The 20,883-nt window shown below is 41.8% G+C and overlaps 1 protein-coding gene across 17 annotated transcripts in view; it reads left to right on the top strand.

Annotated features, from left to right (window-relative positions):
* The window catches only part of arvcfb (ARVCF delta catenin family member b), a 217,629-nt gene that overhangs the window by 188,683 nt on the left and 8,063 nt on the right, over positions 1 to 20,883 (top strand). For 10 of the 17 annotated variants that reach the window (XM_069524213.1, XM_069524207.1, XM_069524214.1 and 7 more), the window contains 7 exons: positions 9,259 to 9,386; positions 11,466 to 11,616; positions 12,292 to 12,484; positions 14,337 to 14,448; positions 14,742 to 14,829; positions 16,224 to 16,277; positions 19,204 to 19,295. In XM_069524213.1, coding sequence (XP_069380314.1) covers positions 9,259 to 9,386; positions 11,466 to 11,616; positions 12,292 to 12,484; positions 14,337 to 14,448; positions 14,742 to 14,829; positions 16,224 to 16,277; positions 19,204 to 19,295 — 818 coding nt within the window. The remainder of the gene's footprint in view (positions 1 to 9,258; positions 9,387 to 11,465; positions 11,617 to 12,291; positions 12,485 to 14,336; positions 14,449 to 14,741; positions 14,830 to 16,223; positions 16,278 to 19,203; positions 19,296 to 20,883) is intronic. The other 7 variants (XM_069524215.1, XM_069524216.1, XM_069524212.1 and 4 more) reach the window with 1 other exon arrangement.

Genomic DNA, 20,883 nt, shown 5'->3' on the forward strand with positions numbered 1-20,883 from the left:
CCTGGTCATCTGCTTTTTCTGTCACTTTGGTTTTGTCCTCTTGTCTTCCTCTTAATTCTCATCACCCTCCTACCATCCCTCACCCTTTCCTCTCCTCTCTGTCGGATGTGAAGAGGAGATGTAGCATTTTGGAAATCAACTATAAGTTGGAATTTGTGGAGCAGGACACCATCCTGACAACTTAAGCTTGTTTTTTAGCCTCTCAGGCTCAGGTGAACAACTACACTGCCAAACAGGAAATAGGAAACGTTGTCTGCCGCCCACCACAGCTTTTCTCTGTGTGCTCCCCCTTTTCTTTTTCTCTTTGTTTCTCTTCCGCTCTTTATCGTTCTCTTTATCTCTCTCTACCTACTTCTGCCCGTCTATCTCTTTCTCTGGCAGCGTCTTGCTGTTGCCTGAGCCTCTAGTTTCGTTTGTGTCTGGATGAGGACGTGACTTGCCTGAGTAAAGAGAGCAGGCACTCAAGGTGATGCTGAAATACTCCTCTCTCGCTCTCTCTCTCTCTCTCTCTCTCTCTCTCTCTCTCTCACACACACACACACATACGCACGTCTCTCTGCTGAGTGTCTCAGGAAGCTGCTGCTAAACACAAACTTACACGGAGCATGAGCGGGGCTTGGCCACTAATTGCAGCCTCCAGGCCAGCTTTTTGGCCAGCTGCTGTGGAATTATGGGAATTGTACTTAAGGATGAAAAAGGTCTCTGTTTACGCACATTGACATCTAAATGAACAAGTTATAGTGTTAAATATTGTGCTGTTGGAAAAGCATTCTGTTCCCTTTCCTTGTTTGGCTGTTGCTGGTCCAACTGTCTCATAAGAACATTGAATGAGTTAGAGGTGATGGAGAGTGGGTTTCCATAGCAACCCCTAGTGCTACCATCATGTACTCTTTCATCTCTATATATTGTCTTTATCAGTTGGCAGATAGACTCGTTTAGGTGGAGATATGGGAGGTTATAAGACACACACAGGAATGAAAGATGTGGGAGACACAAGAAAGCTCAACAGGAAGAATAAAATAAATGTTATCAGTAGAAGAGCAGGCTCCGTCTGCAGCCAAATGACTGGTCCAGACATGTATCTGCAATCGTTCTGCGTTACAGCCTGACTCCTCCTCTCTGACTCTCCTGCAGCTTCATGGCTGAGTTAGTTAACTGTATGTAGATTCTGAAGCTGGGTTCATAACTTTTGTGATGGGAAACATCCCCATGTTTATAATTTGAGTGAGTTCACATCACTGGGCAGCCGAAGATGACACCTGCCTGTCTCATGCAGGTTCATATGGGACCATTTCCACAGGTTTATCTGTAGCTGTCACTGATACAAAAGTGGTTCAGATTTGAGTGCACATGAATGGTCACACAAAGTGGTAAATAAAAAATGGAAAACATCTTGTTTTTGTCAACTAAGAGCATCTGGATTCACGACATACAGCTTTTACCTGTGTCAGACATGGAAGTATAGCAGCACGTGGTCACAGTATAAACTGTGAGACGGAGCTTGTGCATCACGAGTCCCCTGTGTGGCAGCATGCACAGACAGGAGCTCTGTTCTATCTGACAACTGTGTCCAAACATTAGGCGACATTAACTTTGAAAGCCATTTGTTGAAGAGCAGCTAAGATGACATTTTTTTCACCCACCACACAAAGTGCAAAGTGACATACGTTGTCTATATATTTTCTCATCCGAAGGGAAATAATATCTTCAGTTGACACCGGAGATTCTAATACAAACCAGCACCTCAGGTCCTGGAACACTATCACATTAGCAGTAGGAACATTGGAAACAAACAACCAGAGCATTATCACCGTTGATCCACTGAGAGGCTGCAAAGCTGCAAGGCACATTCTTGAGCCAGCCACAGAAAAACCTAATACAACTATGGCTCAACACTGAGAGACCCACTGGCCCTGTGTTTCCATCCAAAGTTCAGGGGTCGTTCAGGGGACTTAGATAAAGGAGCGCTTGGACATTTCAGACAATTCAGTGTCAGTTTGACTGCATGTTTTTTTGCTACCGGTGTTGATTTGTCCTGTCTGAACTAAAAGCCCACAGCAGGACTTTGCTGGCTTGTCAGTACAGGAAAGCGGAAGCACCCCCCATGTCACAGCAGAGGCAGCTCGCTGAAAAGGCTCCTATTGTGCTAAACGGTAGGAAACAAGCTTTCATTGGCCAGACATTCAGTAGTGCCGGAGCAGGACCCCTGTCGTGAAATGGCAAAGATGGAAGGATGGAAGGACTGAGGGACCTGTGCTGCATATTCCCTTTGTGCTGTCTGTGCCATGTTTCTTTCACCATCTCCCTCTCGCCACTCTCCGTCCACCCCATCACACCGGGACATCTCTGCAGTCCTAAACGGTATACTGTCCAAGAGAAGGGCCAGCCAGTTGCCACCTTCTGCCTCCCTTTTTCAGTATCCAACAAACTAAGGCCAATCCACCGTGAGGGTATGCTAATGTGTGCTGCCCCGGGGCTACTCATAGAGATGCCAATGTGTGGCATGGGCCAACTGAGTATGAGAAGAGAGAATGAAGCTCTGACTCCTGAACCCTGTCAGTGTGACGGGGTGAATGGAGGGTGAACAGCCTTTGCAGCCTGGCAGTGGTCTCTGTTTTTGCTCTGCTCGACTCCAGATCTATCAAGAGGGCTGTGCAGAGAAAGGGGAGCCAGCCTCCTTCACATGTTCTCCCACCGGCTGAGGATGAGGACACTTGTATGTTTCAAACGTGGGTCAAATTCTATTTGCAAAGCTTTTTTTTTTTTCTATGTGACCTTTACGGAGGAGCAGATTTTCACAGTGGTTCACCACAACAGAAATGACACCAGGTGGAGTGGTGGAAACAGAATTTCCATTAAATGTTCTTTTCTGTGATTTATACTCAGCATTAACATGCAACTCATAACTGGCCCTGATTCACACCTGATTTAAAATGCATCTCTCGCATAGAAATGGAATTCAAATGTCTCATTCCTTGGCTGATCCTCTCCCAGCTGTACTCACACTGTGGAATGGACAGCAATCATCAATTGTATCCAACCCTGGGGATGTTTGCATGCATCCAATGGCCCTTCAGCGAAATGTATGTAAAAGTGTTTCCCTCAGAAGAATCAAAATGTCTTGATCAATTCACAGCAATTTTATAAACATGTGGACAAATAAAGCTTTTCATTAGAGCATTTACTCTCTGAACTTCTGATTAGAAACATAATGTGACCCAATGAGCTACTCCAGAGTGAATTGAATGCACTGACCCTGTTTTTGAACTTCATCCATCAAGTACTCCTCCAAGCAGCATTAGCACACACATATACCACACACAGAAGGCCCCTGCTAACCCCTGCCAATTTACTTGTTTTGTTTATGTGGCTCCATCGCTCACCTTTTGGTTTTTAATGAAGCTGAAAGAGTCATGACCATTATTACAACAGTGGCACACTACTTTTAATGATGTGCTTTTTTAGCCATCGCCCTGCTGTGGCTGTGCCCTGCAAAAAGTCTTCATTAGCACTGTAGCACTCTCCCCAAGTGCCTGTGTACTTATATAAAGACACTCTTACATGAAAAGGAGGCTGGCAGGGTTAAATGTGCATGAGTTTCAGATGTGGAATGAGACCGGAGACCAGGTCTCCCCAACGGAGTGGACTCATTGACTTTATTTATGCAGCTTCTCTTTGGATGAGATCATGAACACTGCTCTAAAGGTATTTCTACTCACTTTTTCGCACTTACCTTGGAAGCTCAACAATCACTTTCTGCATGCACAAAGGAATACAATTCCCCAAATAAACTGATTGTTCATGTCTAATATGGCAATGAACAGTCCACTAATTTCCCTGCTAACACGTAGCCGTACATACTCTGATGAACAGAAAATGGCCCTCTCATGTACTACAACTACGCCTTTTGTACTTTATTGCCCTGTAGAGAAAAACCTGTTGATATATTGAGGTGAAATCTTGATAAGCCCTCATAAAGTTTTTCTCCTTCTGTATTTTGGGCATGCATCTCTCTTGTGTAGTTGATTCATGCAGGACGCACACAGATGAGGCATCCAGACATGTGTGCTGTAAACATGTCCAAAGAATGCCCCTGAATGATATCAGCATATCCTACGCATTGAATCACAAAATGCAAAGTTCTGAATACATCAAAGTAGGAATAAAGCCAAATATCCAAATTTTACATGACAGCATCAAATTGATGGCGTCATTAGTTCAGCTGTTTTTTTATTTTTACATCTGCCATTCTCTTTATCTTCTTGTATCTCTCTCTCCAGTCCTTTTATTTTTCTACAAAAGGCCCCTATGAGTTGTAGAAAGTGATATGCCATCATGTACCCTTGATTCCATGGAAGTGCTGTATGATGTAAGTGTCCTGGAAATGGAGCGGTGAATAAATGGAGCTAGTGCAACACTTGTTTAGAGGCAGGAAGAGACCCTGGACGTGATGTAGGCATACTGGATCGATGAACATCACTTTTTGACATGCTGGACCAGGGGAGGTGGTGTGTGTGTATATATATATCCAGTTCCACATGAATGCAGCCAACTATCCTGGAAATAGACTGAGAGGACTGAGTCATTGTATGTGTGTGTGTGTCCCTTCCTCCCCCATCAGTTAATCTGTATCATTTATCAGCCACACTACTACACATTGGCTTTAATTGCAGTCGATAGTGAAGCTGCTTGAAGCGTATTAATTCTTTAGCTCTGTGCGGAGCATCACTCAATCACTTCAACCTAACTTTGTTTTTAACCCAGTTTTCATTTACTGCAGCGCCACAAAGCCCCGTCTCTTCAGTGTGCGGGCACTAATTGCAGGAGAAGTCACTGTCGTCTTCTGCTTTGAAGAATAACCCGCTGCCCCTCCCCTCTCACCTCATTTAGGGATGAGCTTAGATCTCCAGAGCATTTTGTGCATATGTTAGCGAATGTGTCTATTTGTGTCTGTGTGTGCGTGTGTGTGTGTGTCTGTGTGTGTGTGTGTGTGTGTGTGTGTGTGTCCCTCCATACTAGTAATGAAGCAGAGCTCAGCAGGAGTCCTGCAAGGAGGCCACAGTTGTGTATGATGTTTGCCACACCAACATTCAGTGTGAGCAGGGGAAAAAGACGCACTGGGCTGAGCTCAGTGGGAGTTTATTTACACTCTAATGTATTGACTCATAGATTATATTTAGCATTGTGTTTGTGCATGTTTGAGGTGGTTGGTGGCCATTTACTCATTCATGCATATGTTTGTGACACTGAGTGATCATAACTAAATGAAACATTACTGTTTTAAGAAAATGTGTTTTGTATATTTACATTATTGGAGAACTAGTGTGTGTTAACTTTTTTGGACGTTCACATGGGTTTTCTATTGTAACTCCTCTTACAGTCCAAAGACATGCAGATTGGGGTTTAGGTTAAGTTAAGACTCTACATTGACTGTAGGTGTGAATGTGAGTGTAAAAGGTTGTTTGTGTCTGTATGTTGGTCCTGTGATACGCTGGCAACCTGTCCTGAATGTAGCCCACTCCTCGCCCAATCCCAGCTGGAAATGTCTCCAGCTCCACAAGCAAAATTCAATGGAGAAGCAGTAAAGGTGATGGATGGATGTATGGACGTGCTACAACAGTAAAATGTATGGCAAAGCTGTGTGTTGATCATAACTTGTATTAAGGACAGCAGTCCTGGAAACAACACTGCTGAGAGCAGTGAGAGTGAACCGGCTTTAAGTCAATGCTGCTAATTTTACTAAAGCAGCATTTCAAATACAGGACCTTTACTCATAATTATGCAGTTTTGCTTTTTTATATGTCAACTTTACTAAGTGAATACTATTCCACCATATAGTTCTCTAGCAGTGATAGCTCAAAAGTGGGCCGCTGGTGTGCTCTATTCTCACCGAGCAAGAAGCTCACTCACAAACCCTCCATACCACACTGCCTGATACATCCGTATCGACGTAATCTCATCATGTTTGCAGTCTGTCACAGAATATAGGGCTGCCCTGAGCAAAGCAAAGGTCCTGTCACACTGACAGCTCATCTCCTCCTCTGAATTGTAAATCTGCCTAACAAACAGGAAACTAGCGGACCAAAAATTCGAACAGATAATGACATCGACAACACAGGGATATGTGGTCGCTCTACCTGGCCAGTGCTATGAGGAGGGACGTAAGGCATTCAGAGCCTCAGTTATAAGGATGCTGAGTGAAAGCTGTGGTAGAGATATTCTCTGGCACGAGGGAGAAATATCACTAAGGAAATGGGAATTAGTTCAAAGGCCCAGTGAATTTCCCTCCATTGTCGTCCTCCAGTTGAGCAGAACAGATCTTTTTTTTGTCTAAGAATCCTCATTTGTAAAAGGCCAATTTTCATACGTTGCTTTAGTTTGTTGCCAAACCCAAACCCCAGGAATTACTAGAAGAAAAAATGTGGCCTTGCTGATTATATTTAAAAAAGACAGTGCTGTCAAAATAGGCACAGTCTTGTCAAACTTGGAAACAAAGGTTCAACATGGCTGACATTTTGTGCAGACAGGATCTACCTTGGAGATAAATTGTGTATCAACAGGACTGTGTGCAGGATGGTCTGTAGTTTGCTGAGTGCACCCAGTGCGCCAAGAAATCCGAGCAGCGTGCAGAATGTTGCTGAGTGTCTGGTTTGCAGACTCTCCTCTCTTGCGTCATCCCTGAGAAAACCTATTGATGTGATTCATGTTTTAACATATGGTTACAACCAGGAGCCTGAACATGACGACTCCTGCCTCAGCTGCTTCTCTGTAAATAGAGGATCTCTCAAGCAGCACTTACAGTCACATCATCACGGCCTGGCAGTTCCTCCCACACGCATTCTAAAGCAGGCTTGGCGTGATCTGGAGGGGAAACGCCAAGGGGATGAAAACCCGTCCTTTTGAGTGTTAACAACTATGTTGCTGTTCCTGAATCTGGCAATCGCACAGTGCACCCAGGCTTCGGCTCTCTGTAAATTATGGGTGTGAGATGTGGAGTTGGAGACACAACTGTCAGTTTGTGTGTTTCAGTTGAATGTCTCAAGCTCAAAATTGGCACTTTTCCCTCCTCCACTGTTTTGTTTTACGGAAAAAGTAAGTCGACAAAAAAGGGCTCTTACCTTAGGATGGCCTCTTAGGGGATTTTATTTACACTTTTATATTCAGGCCCAAGTCACACTTACATTAAAAAAGATTCTGTTTCTACATCTTAAAAATGCCATAAGGGCTTTGTCAGCCCTTGTGCATCAATCAAACAGTGTTACTATGTATCCTTCCCCACATAATACAGGGGTTTTCAAATAGAACCTTGGAAATACTGGCCTCGGAAGATATGGGAAGAAACAGTGGGATATATTTTCTTTAATTTGAGCCTAGATGGATAGAACAAGGATCTTGTAGAGGATAGGGAGGAAGCTGTTGGTAAAATGGTATTTCTGTAAAAGACAGTTTTAACCACTAGTTTCAAAGTATCAGCTAGGTTGTGATCCAGACGGCAGACGCCGTGAGAACCAGAGAATCATGCCGTGAGCTGTTGAAGCCTTAGCTCTGGCTTCGTTTTAATAACTGAAGCTGGTGTTATACTCATAGTTATCACATTCACAAGTACGCCAGGGTACATGTAACCTTTAATTTGATCACAAAGCTACTACACAGGAAGGGCACCAACTGTGCGGGCCTCCAAGAGGACTCAAAAGAAGTATAACTAGAAGTATAATGTAGGATTTACTCTGAAGACATACTTTACATTTTGCTGTTGATATTTACATGTGCATTAGTAGCTCAGTTACAATAGGATTTCTGAAGTATCACTTTTTTTAATTACTTAAATGTTCCATTATGGAAATATCCCGATTTCACAATCCCTGAAAAGCTCTTATTCATATTATTATTATCATTTTGAGAAATACACTTTCTTAAACACGTTTTACACATTTTAAACCAGGATACTTATGCATGTATAGATCTTATCCTGGTTCCTGACCTCTGCTGACTATCTGCTCAGGCTTGGCTTCAGCCAAGTGATGAAGCATTAACACAAACAATGCTGGTTCCTCCTGCCTCGTGAACGGTTCAACTGTGATGCACAGCCAGTAATAGGATCCACCATTCTTACAGTCATTTTCTCTCCATTCAGTGTCACTGAACCGTGCATCTTCATCCACTGTGTCTTGGTTCTGAGTGGTGGCAGTGACAGCACAACAGCCAAAGTGGAGGATGAGTTTAATATGTCGCTCTCATCTGTTTTTGCTGGAAATAAGGTGGATACGTTGAATCTGCAACGCAATGTTTGCATTTAATAGAGCTAACCCTAGCCATCATACTGGAATCAAAATTTCGGGTAAGATGTCTTGTCGTAACCATGCATGCAAACAGCACACACTTACAAGTAACTGTGATAGGTTACCTGTGTTTATAATGTAAAAAAAACCAGAACACCAAAAGCCAGATCATCACGGTAGTGAGGTAGCTACTGAAATCTGAGATGTCCTTGCTTCCTGTGGGGTGATGCATCCCTCCATAAAAAATGTATGCGTCCCTCCAGAGATGTGACCGGCAGAAAATGTCCTTGACAGAAGAAATATCCAGGCTCTGACCTTTTTAATTGAATTCTTGTGAGTCCTGTTGATCTCTTAAAAAAGCACTTAGTGACACACCGGTCTCAACAAAATAATAAAAAAACAAATGAAGGAATATGATCTGATGAGATGTGAAGCCTCCATCTCTCCCTGCGTCTGCACTGTCTAATGGCTGATAATGTAATTACATTTCCATCAGAGGGAGGCCTAATGATTGACTGTGGTGGAATGTGCTTGGTGCTTGTGAGATAAACCTCATAAAACACTCAGGGATTGGTTAGAGCTGTTGGATCAACACGTCTCCTTCTTGTGTTCACCTCATTCATAATGCTTCAGTATTACTATGCAGAAACATCGAAGACAATGCTTCAGTATTCTTTATTAAAGGTGTTGCAGACTACTGTGAAACCAGTGGACACCACCTGCTCTCCATACAGTCAATTTGTGTTAGTTTCAACTGGAACTGTGGTGGAAATTTTGTGGTGTGACTCAAGGTCGTCTGCAGTTATCAGACCCAAGCTTCCTAACAGTTTCTTCGTGCTGAAGAACTCTCCCCACGGTCTGAGAAACCTCAGCTCTGTACTGTCCGAATCCTCACACAGCCTAATTGGCCTGTCTGTCTTGCCAGGGAGTCTAACCAGTAGGTGTGTGTGTGTGTGTCTCTTTGTGTATTTCCCTGCAGGTTTTGAGCTGCTGTATCAGCCGGAAGTGGTGAGGCTGTACCTGTCTCTGCTCACGGAGAGCCAGAACTACAACACCTTGGAGGCCGCTGCCGGGGCTCTGCAAAATCTCAGCGCTGGACAGTGGACTGTGAGTCTTGCAGGGTTGGGGAGGATACAACAATGTGGACACTGTCTGACTGTCGAGATTCTTATTTTGATTTTTTATTAATACATTGCACTGTGTTTGCTTCCATAGTCTCATCAATCGGACATGTTTGATCAATTCTAAACAAAAGTACCTGGACTCAAGTAGGATAAAAACAACAAGATCTGCCTGTAGAGGATCTTAGTCATTGCCACAAGGTGTAAATCCACTGTGTTTCTACAAACCATGGAGCAACTGTTAAAGCAAAAGTAAATTCAAGACACAGGCTCAAATGAGCCAGACAGCAGCTCACTCACATAGTAGCATCAAAAATCTATTGCCAGGATGGTTGAGGACTGAAAACCAAAGAAATGCTCTGCCAATATTAAAAGATCACAACAGCCAGATATCAGCGATGGAAAGCAATATTCTGACTGTTATTATGAATAAGAAATTATTTAGATTTTAAATTAGTTGGTAATAAAACATTCCATTTATATTCCTGTTTATGATTAATTAAGAAGTATGAGTTAGTCGGTAAGTTATATTATTTGAAATTGTCGTCACATCCCGATAGCCATCAATAAATACATTCGCCTGAAAAAAAATGCTGGTGTCCTCGCAGGACTGTAGTAAATGTCCAGTCGGAATGAAATGATCGGCTGCCGTACCTGTCCATCACTAGCTGACCTGCCTGCCCGTGCTCTCACTGCGCATGACCAGGGTCTTCAGCCGGAGAGACATACACCACTGATACAGCGATGATAGCCAGAGGTTCCTGAGGAAGCTTCTAGTAGTGGGCCGATGGGAGGGGGTGGGATGTATCGGTTGCAAATCATGGAATGAGAATAAGAAATAAATCTAGATGGATGTAGATACAATCTGTTTGTCTATAATGCAGTTCTTGGTTAGGGCCTCCCATCTGTCTGGGATTCCATAACTAGATAAAGGCTTGATAACTAATATACACCACACTCATCTCTTGCCTCTGATAATGGATAATGTGAGAACCTCTCCAGCCAGGTACAGACATTTATTCCAATTAGAGAGGCTGTGGAGTTGCTGAGACGCTGTCTGGCTCGCAGGCAACAGTGAATTATCAACAGGGAAAGTCGGTTGTCAGATGCGCAGCACCGTAGGCAAGAGCAGTCACTTATGTTTTTCAGCGTGCAGGCTATATTCAGCCCACAGCAGCATTATCGCGGTAGCGCTTCTCTTAACACCCATGTGTCAGACTGTAAACACATCCCTCAGCCGTGTGAATTCATCAGCAGCACCAGGCCTCGCTTGCTCAAACTCTTTGGATTTGTTTTCATGAGTTACCATCCAGCCCTGTGTCTCACATTTACTGTTGTGAATAATTCAAGAGTAGTGATTTCCAGCTAAGGTGAACATTTTTAAGGAAAAATCTGTCTCTTCCTCTTTTGATTTTTTTTCCATCCATGTTGAAGCTGATCAAAATTCTTGGCCCGGCTCAAGAACCTGCAGAGCCACTAACCCATCATCACACTGTCACATGTGCTGGCTGGACAAAGCATGTCCCTGCTGCTTGGGAGGATAGTGGAGCTTCTTCTTTTAATCCTCCTCATTCTTTGCTTTGGCTCCTATCGCAGGATTAAACTGTTTCCCAAGGCTTACCACTGCCACCTGGTGGTTCAGCTGTGCCTGTCCTCTGCTTAATTACATCTCTGGGGGCATCAGTACTTAGAGGGGAGACCCTTTTATGTAAAACTTAATGTTTCATGTTACAAAAAAATGAGAAGTAAAAATCTACTGATGTGTAAATTAAGACAAATTATGTCACATGTCCATTCAGAGCACCACTCTGTAATGTTGTGAATTAGTCAAGACCTAGGAGCAGAGCTGAGCTGCCTTGTAGTTGCAGAGTGAAGGAATAAAAAATAAAATGTACTCCCCTCACTGTTGCAGAGGTCACCTGGACTCCTCGAGTGGAGAGTGACTAGGCAGCTCCCAGTCTACATGAATGTCAAACAGGATGCCATGCGCTCGCTCAGCCTACACTTGAGGTGTAAGGTTGACGTTATTAAAAAGTCACAACATAACAGTCATTCTGCCCTCCAGTGGTCCAACTACATCCGAGCCACGGTGCGTAAGGAGAAGGGTCTTCCCATCCTGGTGGAGCTGCTGCGCTCTGACTCGGATAAGGTGGTCCGAGCTGTGGCCATCGCCCTGCGCAACCTGTCCATCGACCGCCGCAACAAGGACCTGATCGGTAATGACCATGAACCATTAATACAACACAAACATCAGAGATCGTTTTTGTTTCAAACTAACACAAATGCAGTGAATAGAAATGTGAAATGCCTGGTCTGTATGCATATACAAGTTTTTAGTCTGTACAAAGTGGTTTTTGCCATTTAGACACACATTCATACATTCATACATTCATACAGTGCAACTATGTGTAGCACTTTCTCCATCATACATATGTTAGCCATCAGGGGCAATTTGGGGTTCAATATCTTGCCATAGAAGATAAATCGAGGGATTGAAGCAGTTAATAAACGACCCACTGTTCTTCCTGAGCCACAGGGACAAAATCTGCTATTGTCATGTGGAAAGATGTACTTCAGCTTTAGCCCAGCCAAAGCTCAAATGAGGCTAACTTAGCCTATGAAAGTGGTTATCCTCCAGAGTTAATAAGTCTTTTATATAGTATTCTCCTGTTTTACTCTCTCCACCATGTTACATTTAATTCAAACCTCTTAAATCTCATATTAGTTTCACCCAAAATACATTTTTACATGAAATATAGTGTTGCCTTGCACTGAAATTGCTTTAGGAATTAAGCAAAATAATGTACTTCACAAATTAGTTTGAATAATTAAGCCTATAAAACCATATTATCTCAGCCCTCTCACCTACTTTGCAATATGTCACCTGACAGGAAGCTATGCCATGCGGGACTTGGTGAGCAACCTGCCCAGTGGTCAGCAGCGACCAGCTAAGAACCTGGAGGAGGACACTGTGGTCGCCATCCTCAACACCATCCACGAGATCGTCACCGACAGCTCAGAAAACGCCCGCTCCCTCATCCAGGCCCAGGCCATAGAGAAGCTGGTGGCCATCAACAGGACCAGGTAAGACTGTATTCAGTAGATTACATATTGTACCATAAGTGCAATCAACGCTTTACAACCATTTCTATGGTATAGAGGGGTACATTGTCTTTGGATTAAAATACGATTTAAATGGATTTTGTGGGGGATTTAATGGCAGATTTTTACACATTAATTAACCCTATTAAACACTCAACATTGGCAGAACTCCTTTTTCTAAAAAAGTTGCTGAACAAATGCCTACTTCACCCTAATACTCACTGTGTCAATTGAACTGTAGTTGATTGCCCTTTTTCTTGTAGCCCATTACCCCAGTGAATCTCGAACCTCTCACTTCATTATCATTTTTAAGAGGCTCGATGCCAAAATGCCTCTGGATAGACAATTGAATAGATGATCAGAGCAATGAAACATGTGATGTAGCAAATCAACAAACACTGTAAGTGCAGTTGTCGTTCTCTGTCAAACAATACTGTCTGCTTCATTTCTGTCAAAATGGCAGATTCAACACACATCTCCACATCAGCGACAAACATATTTGTTATGAGCGAAGATGCTTCAGCGGCACTTCTATGTTTGTCATCATATCGAACCTGCCCCATTTTAGACAGAGTATGGTGATTGGATCCAGCAGTCTCAGGTTTGGCTCAGAATCAGGCCACAGTCACACATATGTGAATGTAGCTGTGACAAACCCCCTCCCCCCATTTCACTTCCAATCCGTGTGAGCGAGGGGAAAAATAAAACTTTCACTTTTGTGGCGAAGCAAATCCGCAGCGTGGCCTCACATGGAGTTCAACTTTGGTGAACTTTGACAAATATTTGCTTCGCATTTGCACTAGTGTGACCGTGCCGTCAGTCTGAAAGGGTGAAGACGAATAAACCTGAGCTTATTGATTGGTCTGGTTTCCAGCCAGGCCACTTCCCTTGTGTGTTTTCACAGTAGTCACTCATATCACATACTGCAGGTCAGACAGTCTGGGTTACTGTCAGTGAACCAAACAGAAACAATGTGTTCAGATTCATGTACACTGGGGCAGAAGTGTAGGATGGAGACATTATACATATACAGTACAGATAATTACAGTGTGACCTTGAAAGCAATTTGCATCATGAGCATTATATTAGTATTCATGAAGGATAATGAAGAGTGTTTCTAATGGGCCGAGCTCGACGACCACAATACCACACTCTAACAAGCCCGGGCCCACACACACCGCTACCCACCACACATTAATTAACAGGCTTTCAGAACTGGAGGGCATTGTTATACAGGGCGCCTCTGAAGCGGCTGCTTATACAAGTAAGTGATTAGTCATTCCTCAAAGTTCTCCTCAACAACGTGATAATGAAAACTAACAGACACTGTTTCGAGAGGTGTCTTATATTATCATAATGTTAGCCATTCCAAAGTGAAGTGAGGCTGCACAACAGCGCACTATTAATTTAAGATTAAGAGCACTTTTCAAAGGCTTGTCACTTTATAGTAAAGTATTAATCATACTGAGTCGGTTTAACTAGCAGGAATATACATAGTTCATCCACAGTCCAAAGAGCTGTGGTTTGTCTCAGATGATCTCTATGAGATCAACGTACTTTGAAGTGAGCCCCCACCCCCCATGTAATTAATACTGGTGGCTCAGAGGTAGCTAATGAAGGGAAATATACGCTCATCTGGCTGTGAATTAAAAACTAGACCCTGGAGCCACTCAGGGGACTTAAAGGCTTTGAATAAAGAGATTGATAGCAGGAGCTGCAGCGTGCTACTATCACTCACTCAGACATCAGAGTTTCAGGGGGTAGATGGGGCATCTGATTTGAATTGCTTTAGTTATTCCTCCATTCATTTCTAATCTTTTGTGTTTTTTTCAAGCCAATCGGCTCGTGAAACAAAGGCGGCGTCCCATGTGCTGCAGACCGTGTGGAGTTATAAGGAGCTGAGAAACGCTTTGACTAAGGACGGCTGGAACAAGAGCCACTTCCAGGTAACTGGGCTCTCGCAGAGGATTGTTGTTGACATATTTGTTGATCTTAAACATTTTAATTGTGATTTCAGGCCCATGAAATATTATTTTTGGGAAGAGTCATTTCTCTATTACAGTAATGGAGGTTCCCAATAAGACAATATGACAAAGATTATATGTTGTATCACTGGGTAAAATACTTATAGATCAGTCTCCATTGACACATTGTAACTACAGCATGTGTATGGAACAAGGGGATAAACACATACAGCTCCATGATGTTTACATGTGGTTTGCTCTGTCGCTTCCCTCAGCCCACAGTGACAACCACTCCTAAAGCAATCAAGAACGGCAAACCAGGATATGACGACACCACTCTACCCCTGATGGAGAAGAACCAAGGTCAGTTCAAGTGTGTGTGTTGGTTGTGGTTTGTCTAGAGGACAAATGGGTTTGATGAGGTAGAAAAAACCACGGAGACCCTTAACAGAACAAGGAACAAAATAAATGCACAAATGAACTATTAGAAAATAATTTAGAATATAAGGCTGAAGGCTGGTAATTTAAGTTATTATCAACAAATCCCATTAAAATACCAAAACCTTTCAGTACTTTTCAACTTCACTGCCCTGTCTCTTGTACCAAATAGCACGAAAACATTTATTTCCTACTTAACACATTTTTGAATCATGAACATTCGATTTCACTTTTTTAAAATACTTTTTGCAAATGTTATTCAAACTGAGTGTTTTTGCTGGACAATTTTCATTAGTGGATGAATATTCATTGTTATATTTTCAAAAGCAGTGTGGTATATGTGGAACTAATTCAAAAGTACAGTCCTCCTCACATAAATAATGGCTTTTTCTTTGTTGGCAGCAGATACAAATAAAATATATCAGACTACACACAGTTTTAGTTTAAAAACGTTTTTTTATTGACAATTATAAAAATGTGACTATACTTGAGTAATATGCAGGTTTACACATGATATAAACCACCTGCATTTTGTAGTCCTGACATTTTCCTGACATGTAGTCTCCCACCTGTATTGTGCTTTTTAAACAAAATACCATCCGATACTATAAAATAGCATTTCAGCTCAGTGTGTGCCTGGTTGCTGAGGACATTAATGTTTTACATTGAAGCATCATGCTTACCACATTATAACTCTGTTGTGGTGTGGTGTTTTATATGTTGCAACAAAGCCATTCGAAATGAGTTAAAAACAAAGCTCATTAAAAGGGAGATGGAGTTTGGAGCGTCATATTGCTGCTGTTAAACTGAAAACCTGTCCCTCTCAGAAAGTCTACGAACACAAAGAAATGTTTTTTTTATATATTCTTGGGTTTTGAATTGATGTAATAAGGTCAGGGATGATGAGATGTTCTCCTCCCGCATGCACTGAAAGACTCTATAGCTGTATCCACAAAAAAGAATGGGTTAGAGGTTTTCTAGAACAGCAGCAGTATGTGTGGGGGAGAGAGAGAGGGAGGGAGGGAGACTTGTGCAGAACGTTGGCCCAACAACAAACATCTCTTCAACAGAGGAGTCTGTAGCATAGCAGCAAATTTCTGTCCTGACTTTTTGGCTGCTCAATTTTTTTTTTTTTTTTTTTTGCATCCATACACGCATGCAGCGCTCATGCCTGCCCGCTCTCAGTTTGTGTTACTCAATCACTGGCTGAGAACCATTACCCTGAAAAGTAGCAGCAGTTTTGGCTCAGTGACTCAGTGTATGTGTGTGTGAGTGTGTGAGTGCTGCTTTTGAACAAATGGCATATGAATGCTTTTCAGGCACCAGGAAATGTGGCAGTGGTGATATGATACCTATGGATGAGCTGGGTCCAGGTAAGAGCCAGACTGCATGATTGTCCTCAGCCAAAGACGAGCTCTCTCTCCTCTAATCTGTCTCCAGTGTCCCATAGATTCCACATCTCTTCCACTAGTCCCTCAACCGTGGCCAATATTTTTTTTTTTCTTAAATGTGAAAATTCAAACCTCTGAACGCTCTAATCTTGGTATGATGGCTTTGGACTGAGCTTCAGACAAGAAGCTCTTTGATGCTGCGTGCAAGACCCCTCTCTCGACAAGATGTTTGTACAAATATGGGCCTTCATTAGAAGCTTGACACCAAAAGATGTGGGTGGTTCTCGCTTAATACATAATGAATACATGCTCAATGTATCAGAGGACACGTTTCCTCTGCTGTACTCACTTCAGAGTAAATGGTTCTGCTCCAAAAAATATTACATCTGCAACTCTGACAGTCTTTTCGTCATGTGAACAAACTCAATCCTCTTGTGACTCATTTGGAAAGACTGAAGAAGAGTTTTTGCCATGAAGAAATAACCCTTTAGAGGTATGTTTTATTTTATCCATTAGGATATGAATCAAGCATCCCACACTCTGAGACTGAAACTAGAACTAAAAACATTAAGACTCTTTTACCTCCACCAAGAAGGTTTTGTTTTCACTCCTGTCCATGTGTTTATTGGTTGCTTTGTTTGTTAGATTACACAAAAACAACTAAACTGTTGTTCAGAAAACAAATGTGGTTTGGGTTCGGGAAAAACTTTAAAATGTTGCTGATGATTTCCAGGATTTAACGTTTTAAACATTGTCTCTTGTTTTCCCAGCGAATATTTCACGGATCATAATGAAAAAAACGGCAGATTTAGGGAACCGATATCCACGAGTGTGTGACATTTGTTGCAGCTTGATTGAGTTTGAGGGGACTGTTTGGCCTTGACAGGAGTTTGTGCTCTACTGAGTTCCATTCTACTTAGAACGTTTTTTTACAGCTACTTTTAACAAGTAGAAGCATTACTCCGAGGACAGTGTGACACAAAGTAGAGACTGTGATAATGAAGTTTAGTTTTCTGGTCAGCTGGTGATCAAATTTCAAAAATGCAGAAAAAGTCAAAATGGCTTGATGTATATCAACAAATAATGAAGGTAACTAATTGTTCTAGGTTTTGTATGAAAAAATAAAAATCTCATAATGATATAACTGTGGACGTAGAGTAGATACTGGAAGCCACTTGTGCAGCTTAATAAATGTATATACAAATTAAAAGATAAGACCTTCAGTGTACCAGACATCCCTTTCCAATCACACTGTTTACTTCAGCATATATGCATTGTTCCGCTATGAGCAGTTTTAATGAATAAATGAATGAAATAATGAATAGATAACCTTGTGATTTGTATGAATGTACTTTATGCTGAGTGGTGCAGAAGGGATTGAATCTGTGCATTTATCTGAGGAACTGAATGAATGTTCAAAGTTGGATTTGTAGCTGCTGAAACTGGTAAACTTAAACAAATTGTTACTGTTGCAAAGAAACATTTTTCTTTTACGTCTCAACAAAAGGTTCGTCAAATTATCTTGACATCACCAGTCATGAGCGTTCCTGAATATCGACAATAGAAGTTAGAAGAAATGTTCTCGGCTGAACTCGCATAAATACATTATACATCCCTTTCCACAGATTGCCTTCTCTGAAATGCTTGATAAATAGTGGCCCTGAGCCACAATATGTGAGAGCTCATTTTTTGAGACAGTTATGAGGGCAGGGTCAAATACCACTTGCAGGGAAGTGGTAAAAAAAACATGTGAGTGCCAGAAAGATAAAAATGGGCAGTAAGTATGAATGTTGAGGCATTTTTAGTTTATTTTTCTGTGCTCAATGACTTATCTGGCTCTGTGGTGAATAATCAGTAAAACGTTCTGCCGTTCAATACAGGTGAGAAACACTTCAAAGTATAAAAAATGTCTTTGATTCATTATGAAATTGTCGTAGGCCAGTGGATGTCAGTTGAGAATGTGGACTGTGTTCACGCTGCTAAAAGAATGTGGCCACATCCACCCCACCACCTCCTGGACTCCATTCAGCCTGAATATTAAAGGGATAGTTCACCAAAAAATGAAAATTCACCCACAAAAAACCTACTAACCAATATGCTAATAGAAAAACTTTGATGCAGCAGAATCCAATACAATTGAAGTGAATGTTGAGCTTCAATTCAGACGTAATAAAACAACAGAAAAAACTGTTTGTGTGGTGTCCGCAAGCCCAGATATTTATATTCGACTTGAAACGAGGTCATTTACAAGTTTTAAGCCTAAATGTCTGCTGATCTCTTTGCTAAGAGGTGTGTTTATGGACCCTCGGACACAACATCGTGTGGCTACATCTACCAGCTTAGCCACTTCCTGTAGGCTTAAAACACAGTGTAAATGACCTTGTTTCGAGAAGAATATGAAGTGTAAGTCACCACTGACTAATTTACCCCCTGAGACACCAGAAGTGTTTTGTGGACTCAAACACTTCACCCACCCCTCCATCAGCTTAGTGGTGAGTAGATAATCATTGAATTTCTGTTTTCCGGTGAACTATCCCTTTAACATCGTCTTTAGAGACCCATCACAAAAGCCACATACAGAGGTGGTCTGGGATCAGTCTATGTCTGGGTCGCATGTGAAGGACATATGAAGGACCACCGACTAAGCTAGCCATACATTATTTGGTCTTTGCGAACAGGAATGTCTTGTATGTTTATGTGCATACATAAGTCAGGAAGTAAGATCACAAGTGGACACAGGAGACACATTCAGGACACATTTCAAGGTGTGAATAGATGAACTTGACCGCTGCGCTGAGCACTTTGATCGAATCACTCAGGAAGGATGTTAATACCAGGTCTGAACAGAGGCCATGAATTATCAAGGATGCAGAAGAATTAACTGAATATTGTTCTCTAACCTCATTAGATGGCTACTCCACCATTGACCAGAGGGACAAGGACTGCAAATACAAGGCAGTTGACAGCTCAGTGGACCTGACAGAACAGGAGCCATTAAAGGTACACTCACACCACATCCTGGTCTCCTGGGAGGATCCGGGGGTGAAATGATGTATCATTGAAATATTATCACTTCCTACCCTGTTGTACTGTATCTCTCTTTTCCTGGGGTGGTTCTTATTAGAAAGTGTTAATCCTATAGATTATTTAAATAGGCAGGAAATTGTCATTCTGTAATGTCGCCGGCCGCAGCTCAGCACTGTGGCCAGCCTCAGATCTGTGGGCCACCAGATAATTGAGTGTACACTTTTGGCATCTCTAAATTAATTAATCTGCGACTGATTAAAGAAACGCCAACAAGCGCTCCTCGTGGAGAGGACCTTTCCTTGGCAATGGACAGACTGCTGCATTATCAGGTGGTTGTCTTCTGATTTCACGGCGGACTCACACGGCAGCAGAAGATTGTTTATTGTGGAGCTGTTTGGAAATCCACCCTCAAAAGGAGGTGGTATATTTGATCTGTGTGAGTGTGACATGATATGATTTTAAAATAACTACAACAAAGAGTCATAGTTAGCAGATGTCAAGATACATGGTCATATACAGTATCTGTTTCTCCATGCAGGTTAAAACTGCCTTAAAAATCTTCCAGAGGCCAAATTTGGGAAATCGTATATATTGATCTGCGGTGTCTGGTATTTTTTCTATTAAAATAATTTGCCGTTGGTATGCAGTTGTTCATGTTTTACTAAAACTCTGGTGTAGTTCGATTTTGATTGATTAGGTTTAATATAAAAGTAGTGTCACAGTGTTGATTTAAATGGTCAGCGAAAAAAATTTACAATTCATTATTTCATTGTTGATTTTTATTTGAACAAATTCTATTTGACTTGTTGTCATAATAGCTGTTTGTGTTTAGCAAAAAAAGTTAAATGGAATTATAAGGCTGCTTCAACTATAACAACTCTTCAATTATCTGCTTTCATTTATTAATCATAACATCTATATTTATATATAATGTGTGCATTTATTCATACTTAAAGATCTGGATTGGAGGCATCTTATTTCCAAATCAGAGAATTCAAGAGGATTCTGCTCACAGGTGTTCATTTGTAAAAACTTGCAATATAACTTACGCAACTGAAACCTCTTGATCTGTACATTTTTTAATTTTTCAGTTTCACATGTCTTATAGCTGTTCAAAAGGTTTTTACACCAGAGTTTAGACAAACCGAAGATAAAATAAAGCAGCTAACGTTAGAAAAGTAGCAGTTTCACTATTCCCTGGCGACCTTAATAATCTGTTTTTCTTTGTATTTTACTCTTCATTATATTTAGTTAAACTACTAAACCAGTCAGAGCTGAAGTTAAACTGTCACATCTTGTGAGGGCAGACGCTTTAACCAGCGCTAAAGCCGCTGACCGGAGTAATCACAGCATGTTTGTGTTCAGATTGTACAGTGCTGTGTGTAGTGTTACTCCAGAGCTGTCCTCTAAATCTGCCGTCTGTACTTCCCAGAGTTGTACTGCCCGCTTTGAATGCAGCTTGGCTGTGAAACTGCTCTCTTCCTCTTTCATTTGCATGTGTTGTTATGCTGTTTTATAATCACTATGACTTCTTTCCCAGCTCACCTCAAGGCAGGGAACT

This window comes from Paralichthys olivaceus, chromosome 4 (assembly GCF_024713975.1).
Source record: "Paralichthys olivaceus isolate ysfri-2021 chromosome 4, ASM2471397v2, whole genome shotgun sequence".
NCBI lineage: Eukaryota > Metazoa > Chordata > Actinopteri > Pleuronectiformes > Paralichthyidae > Paralichthys > Paralichthys olivaceus.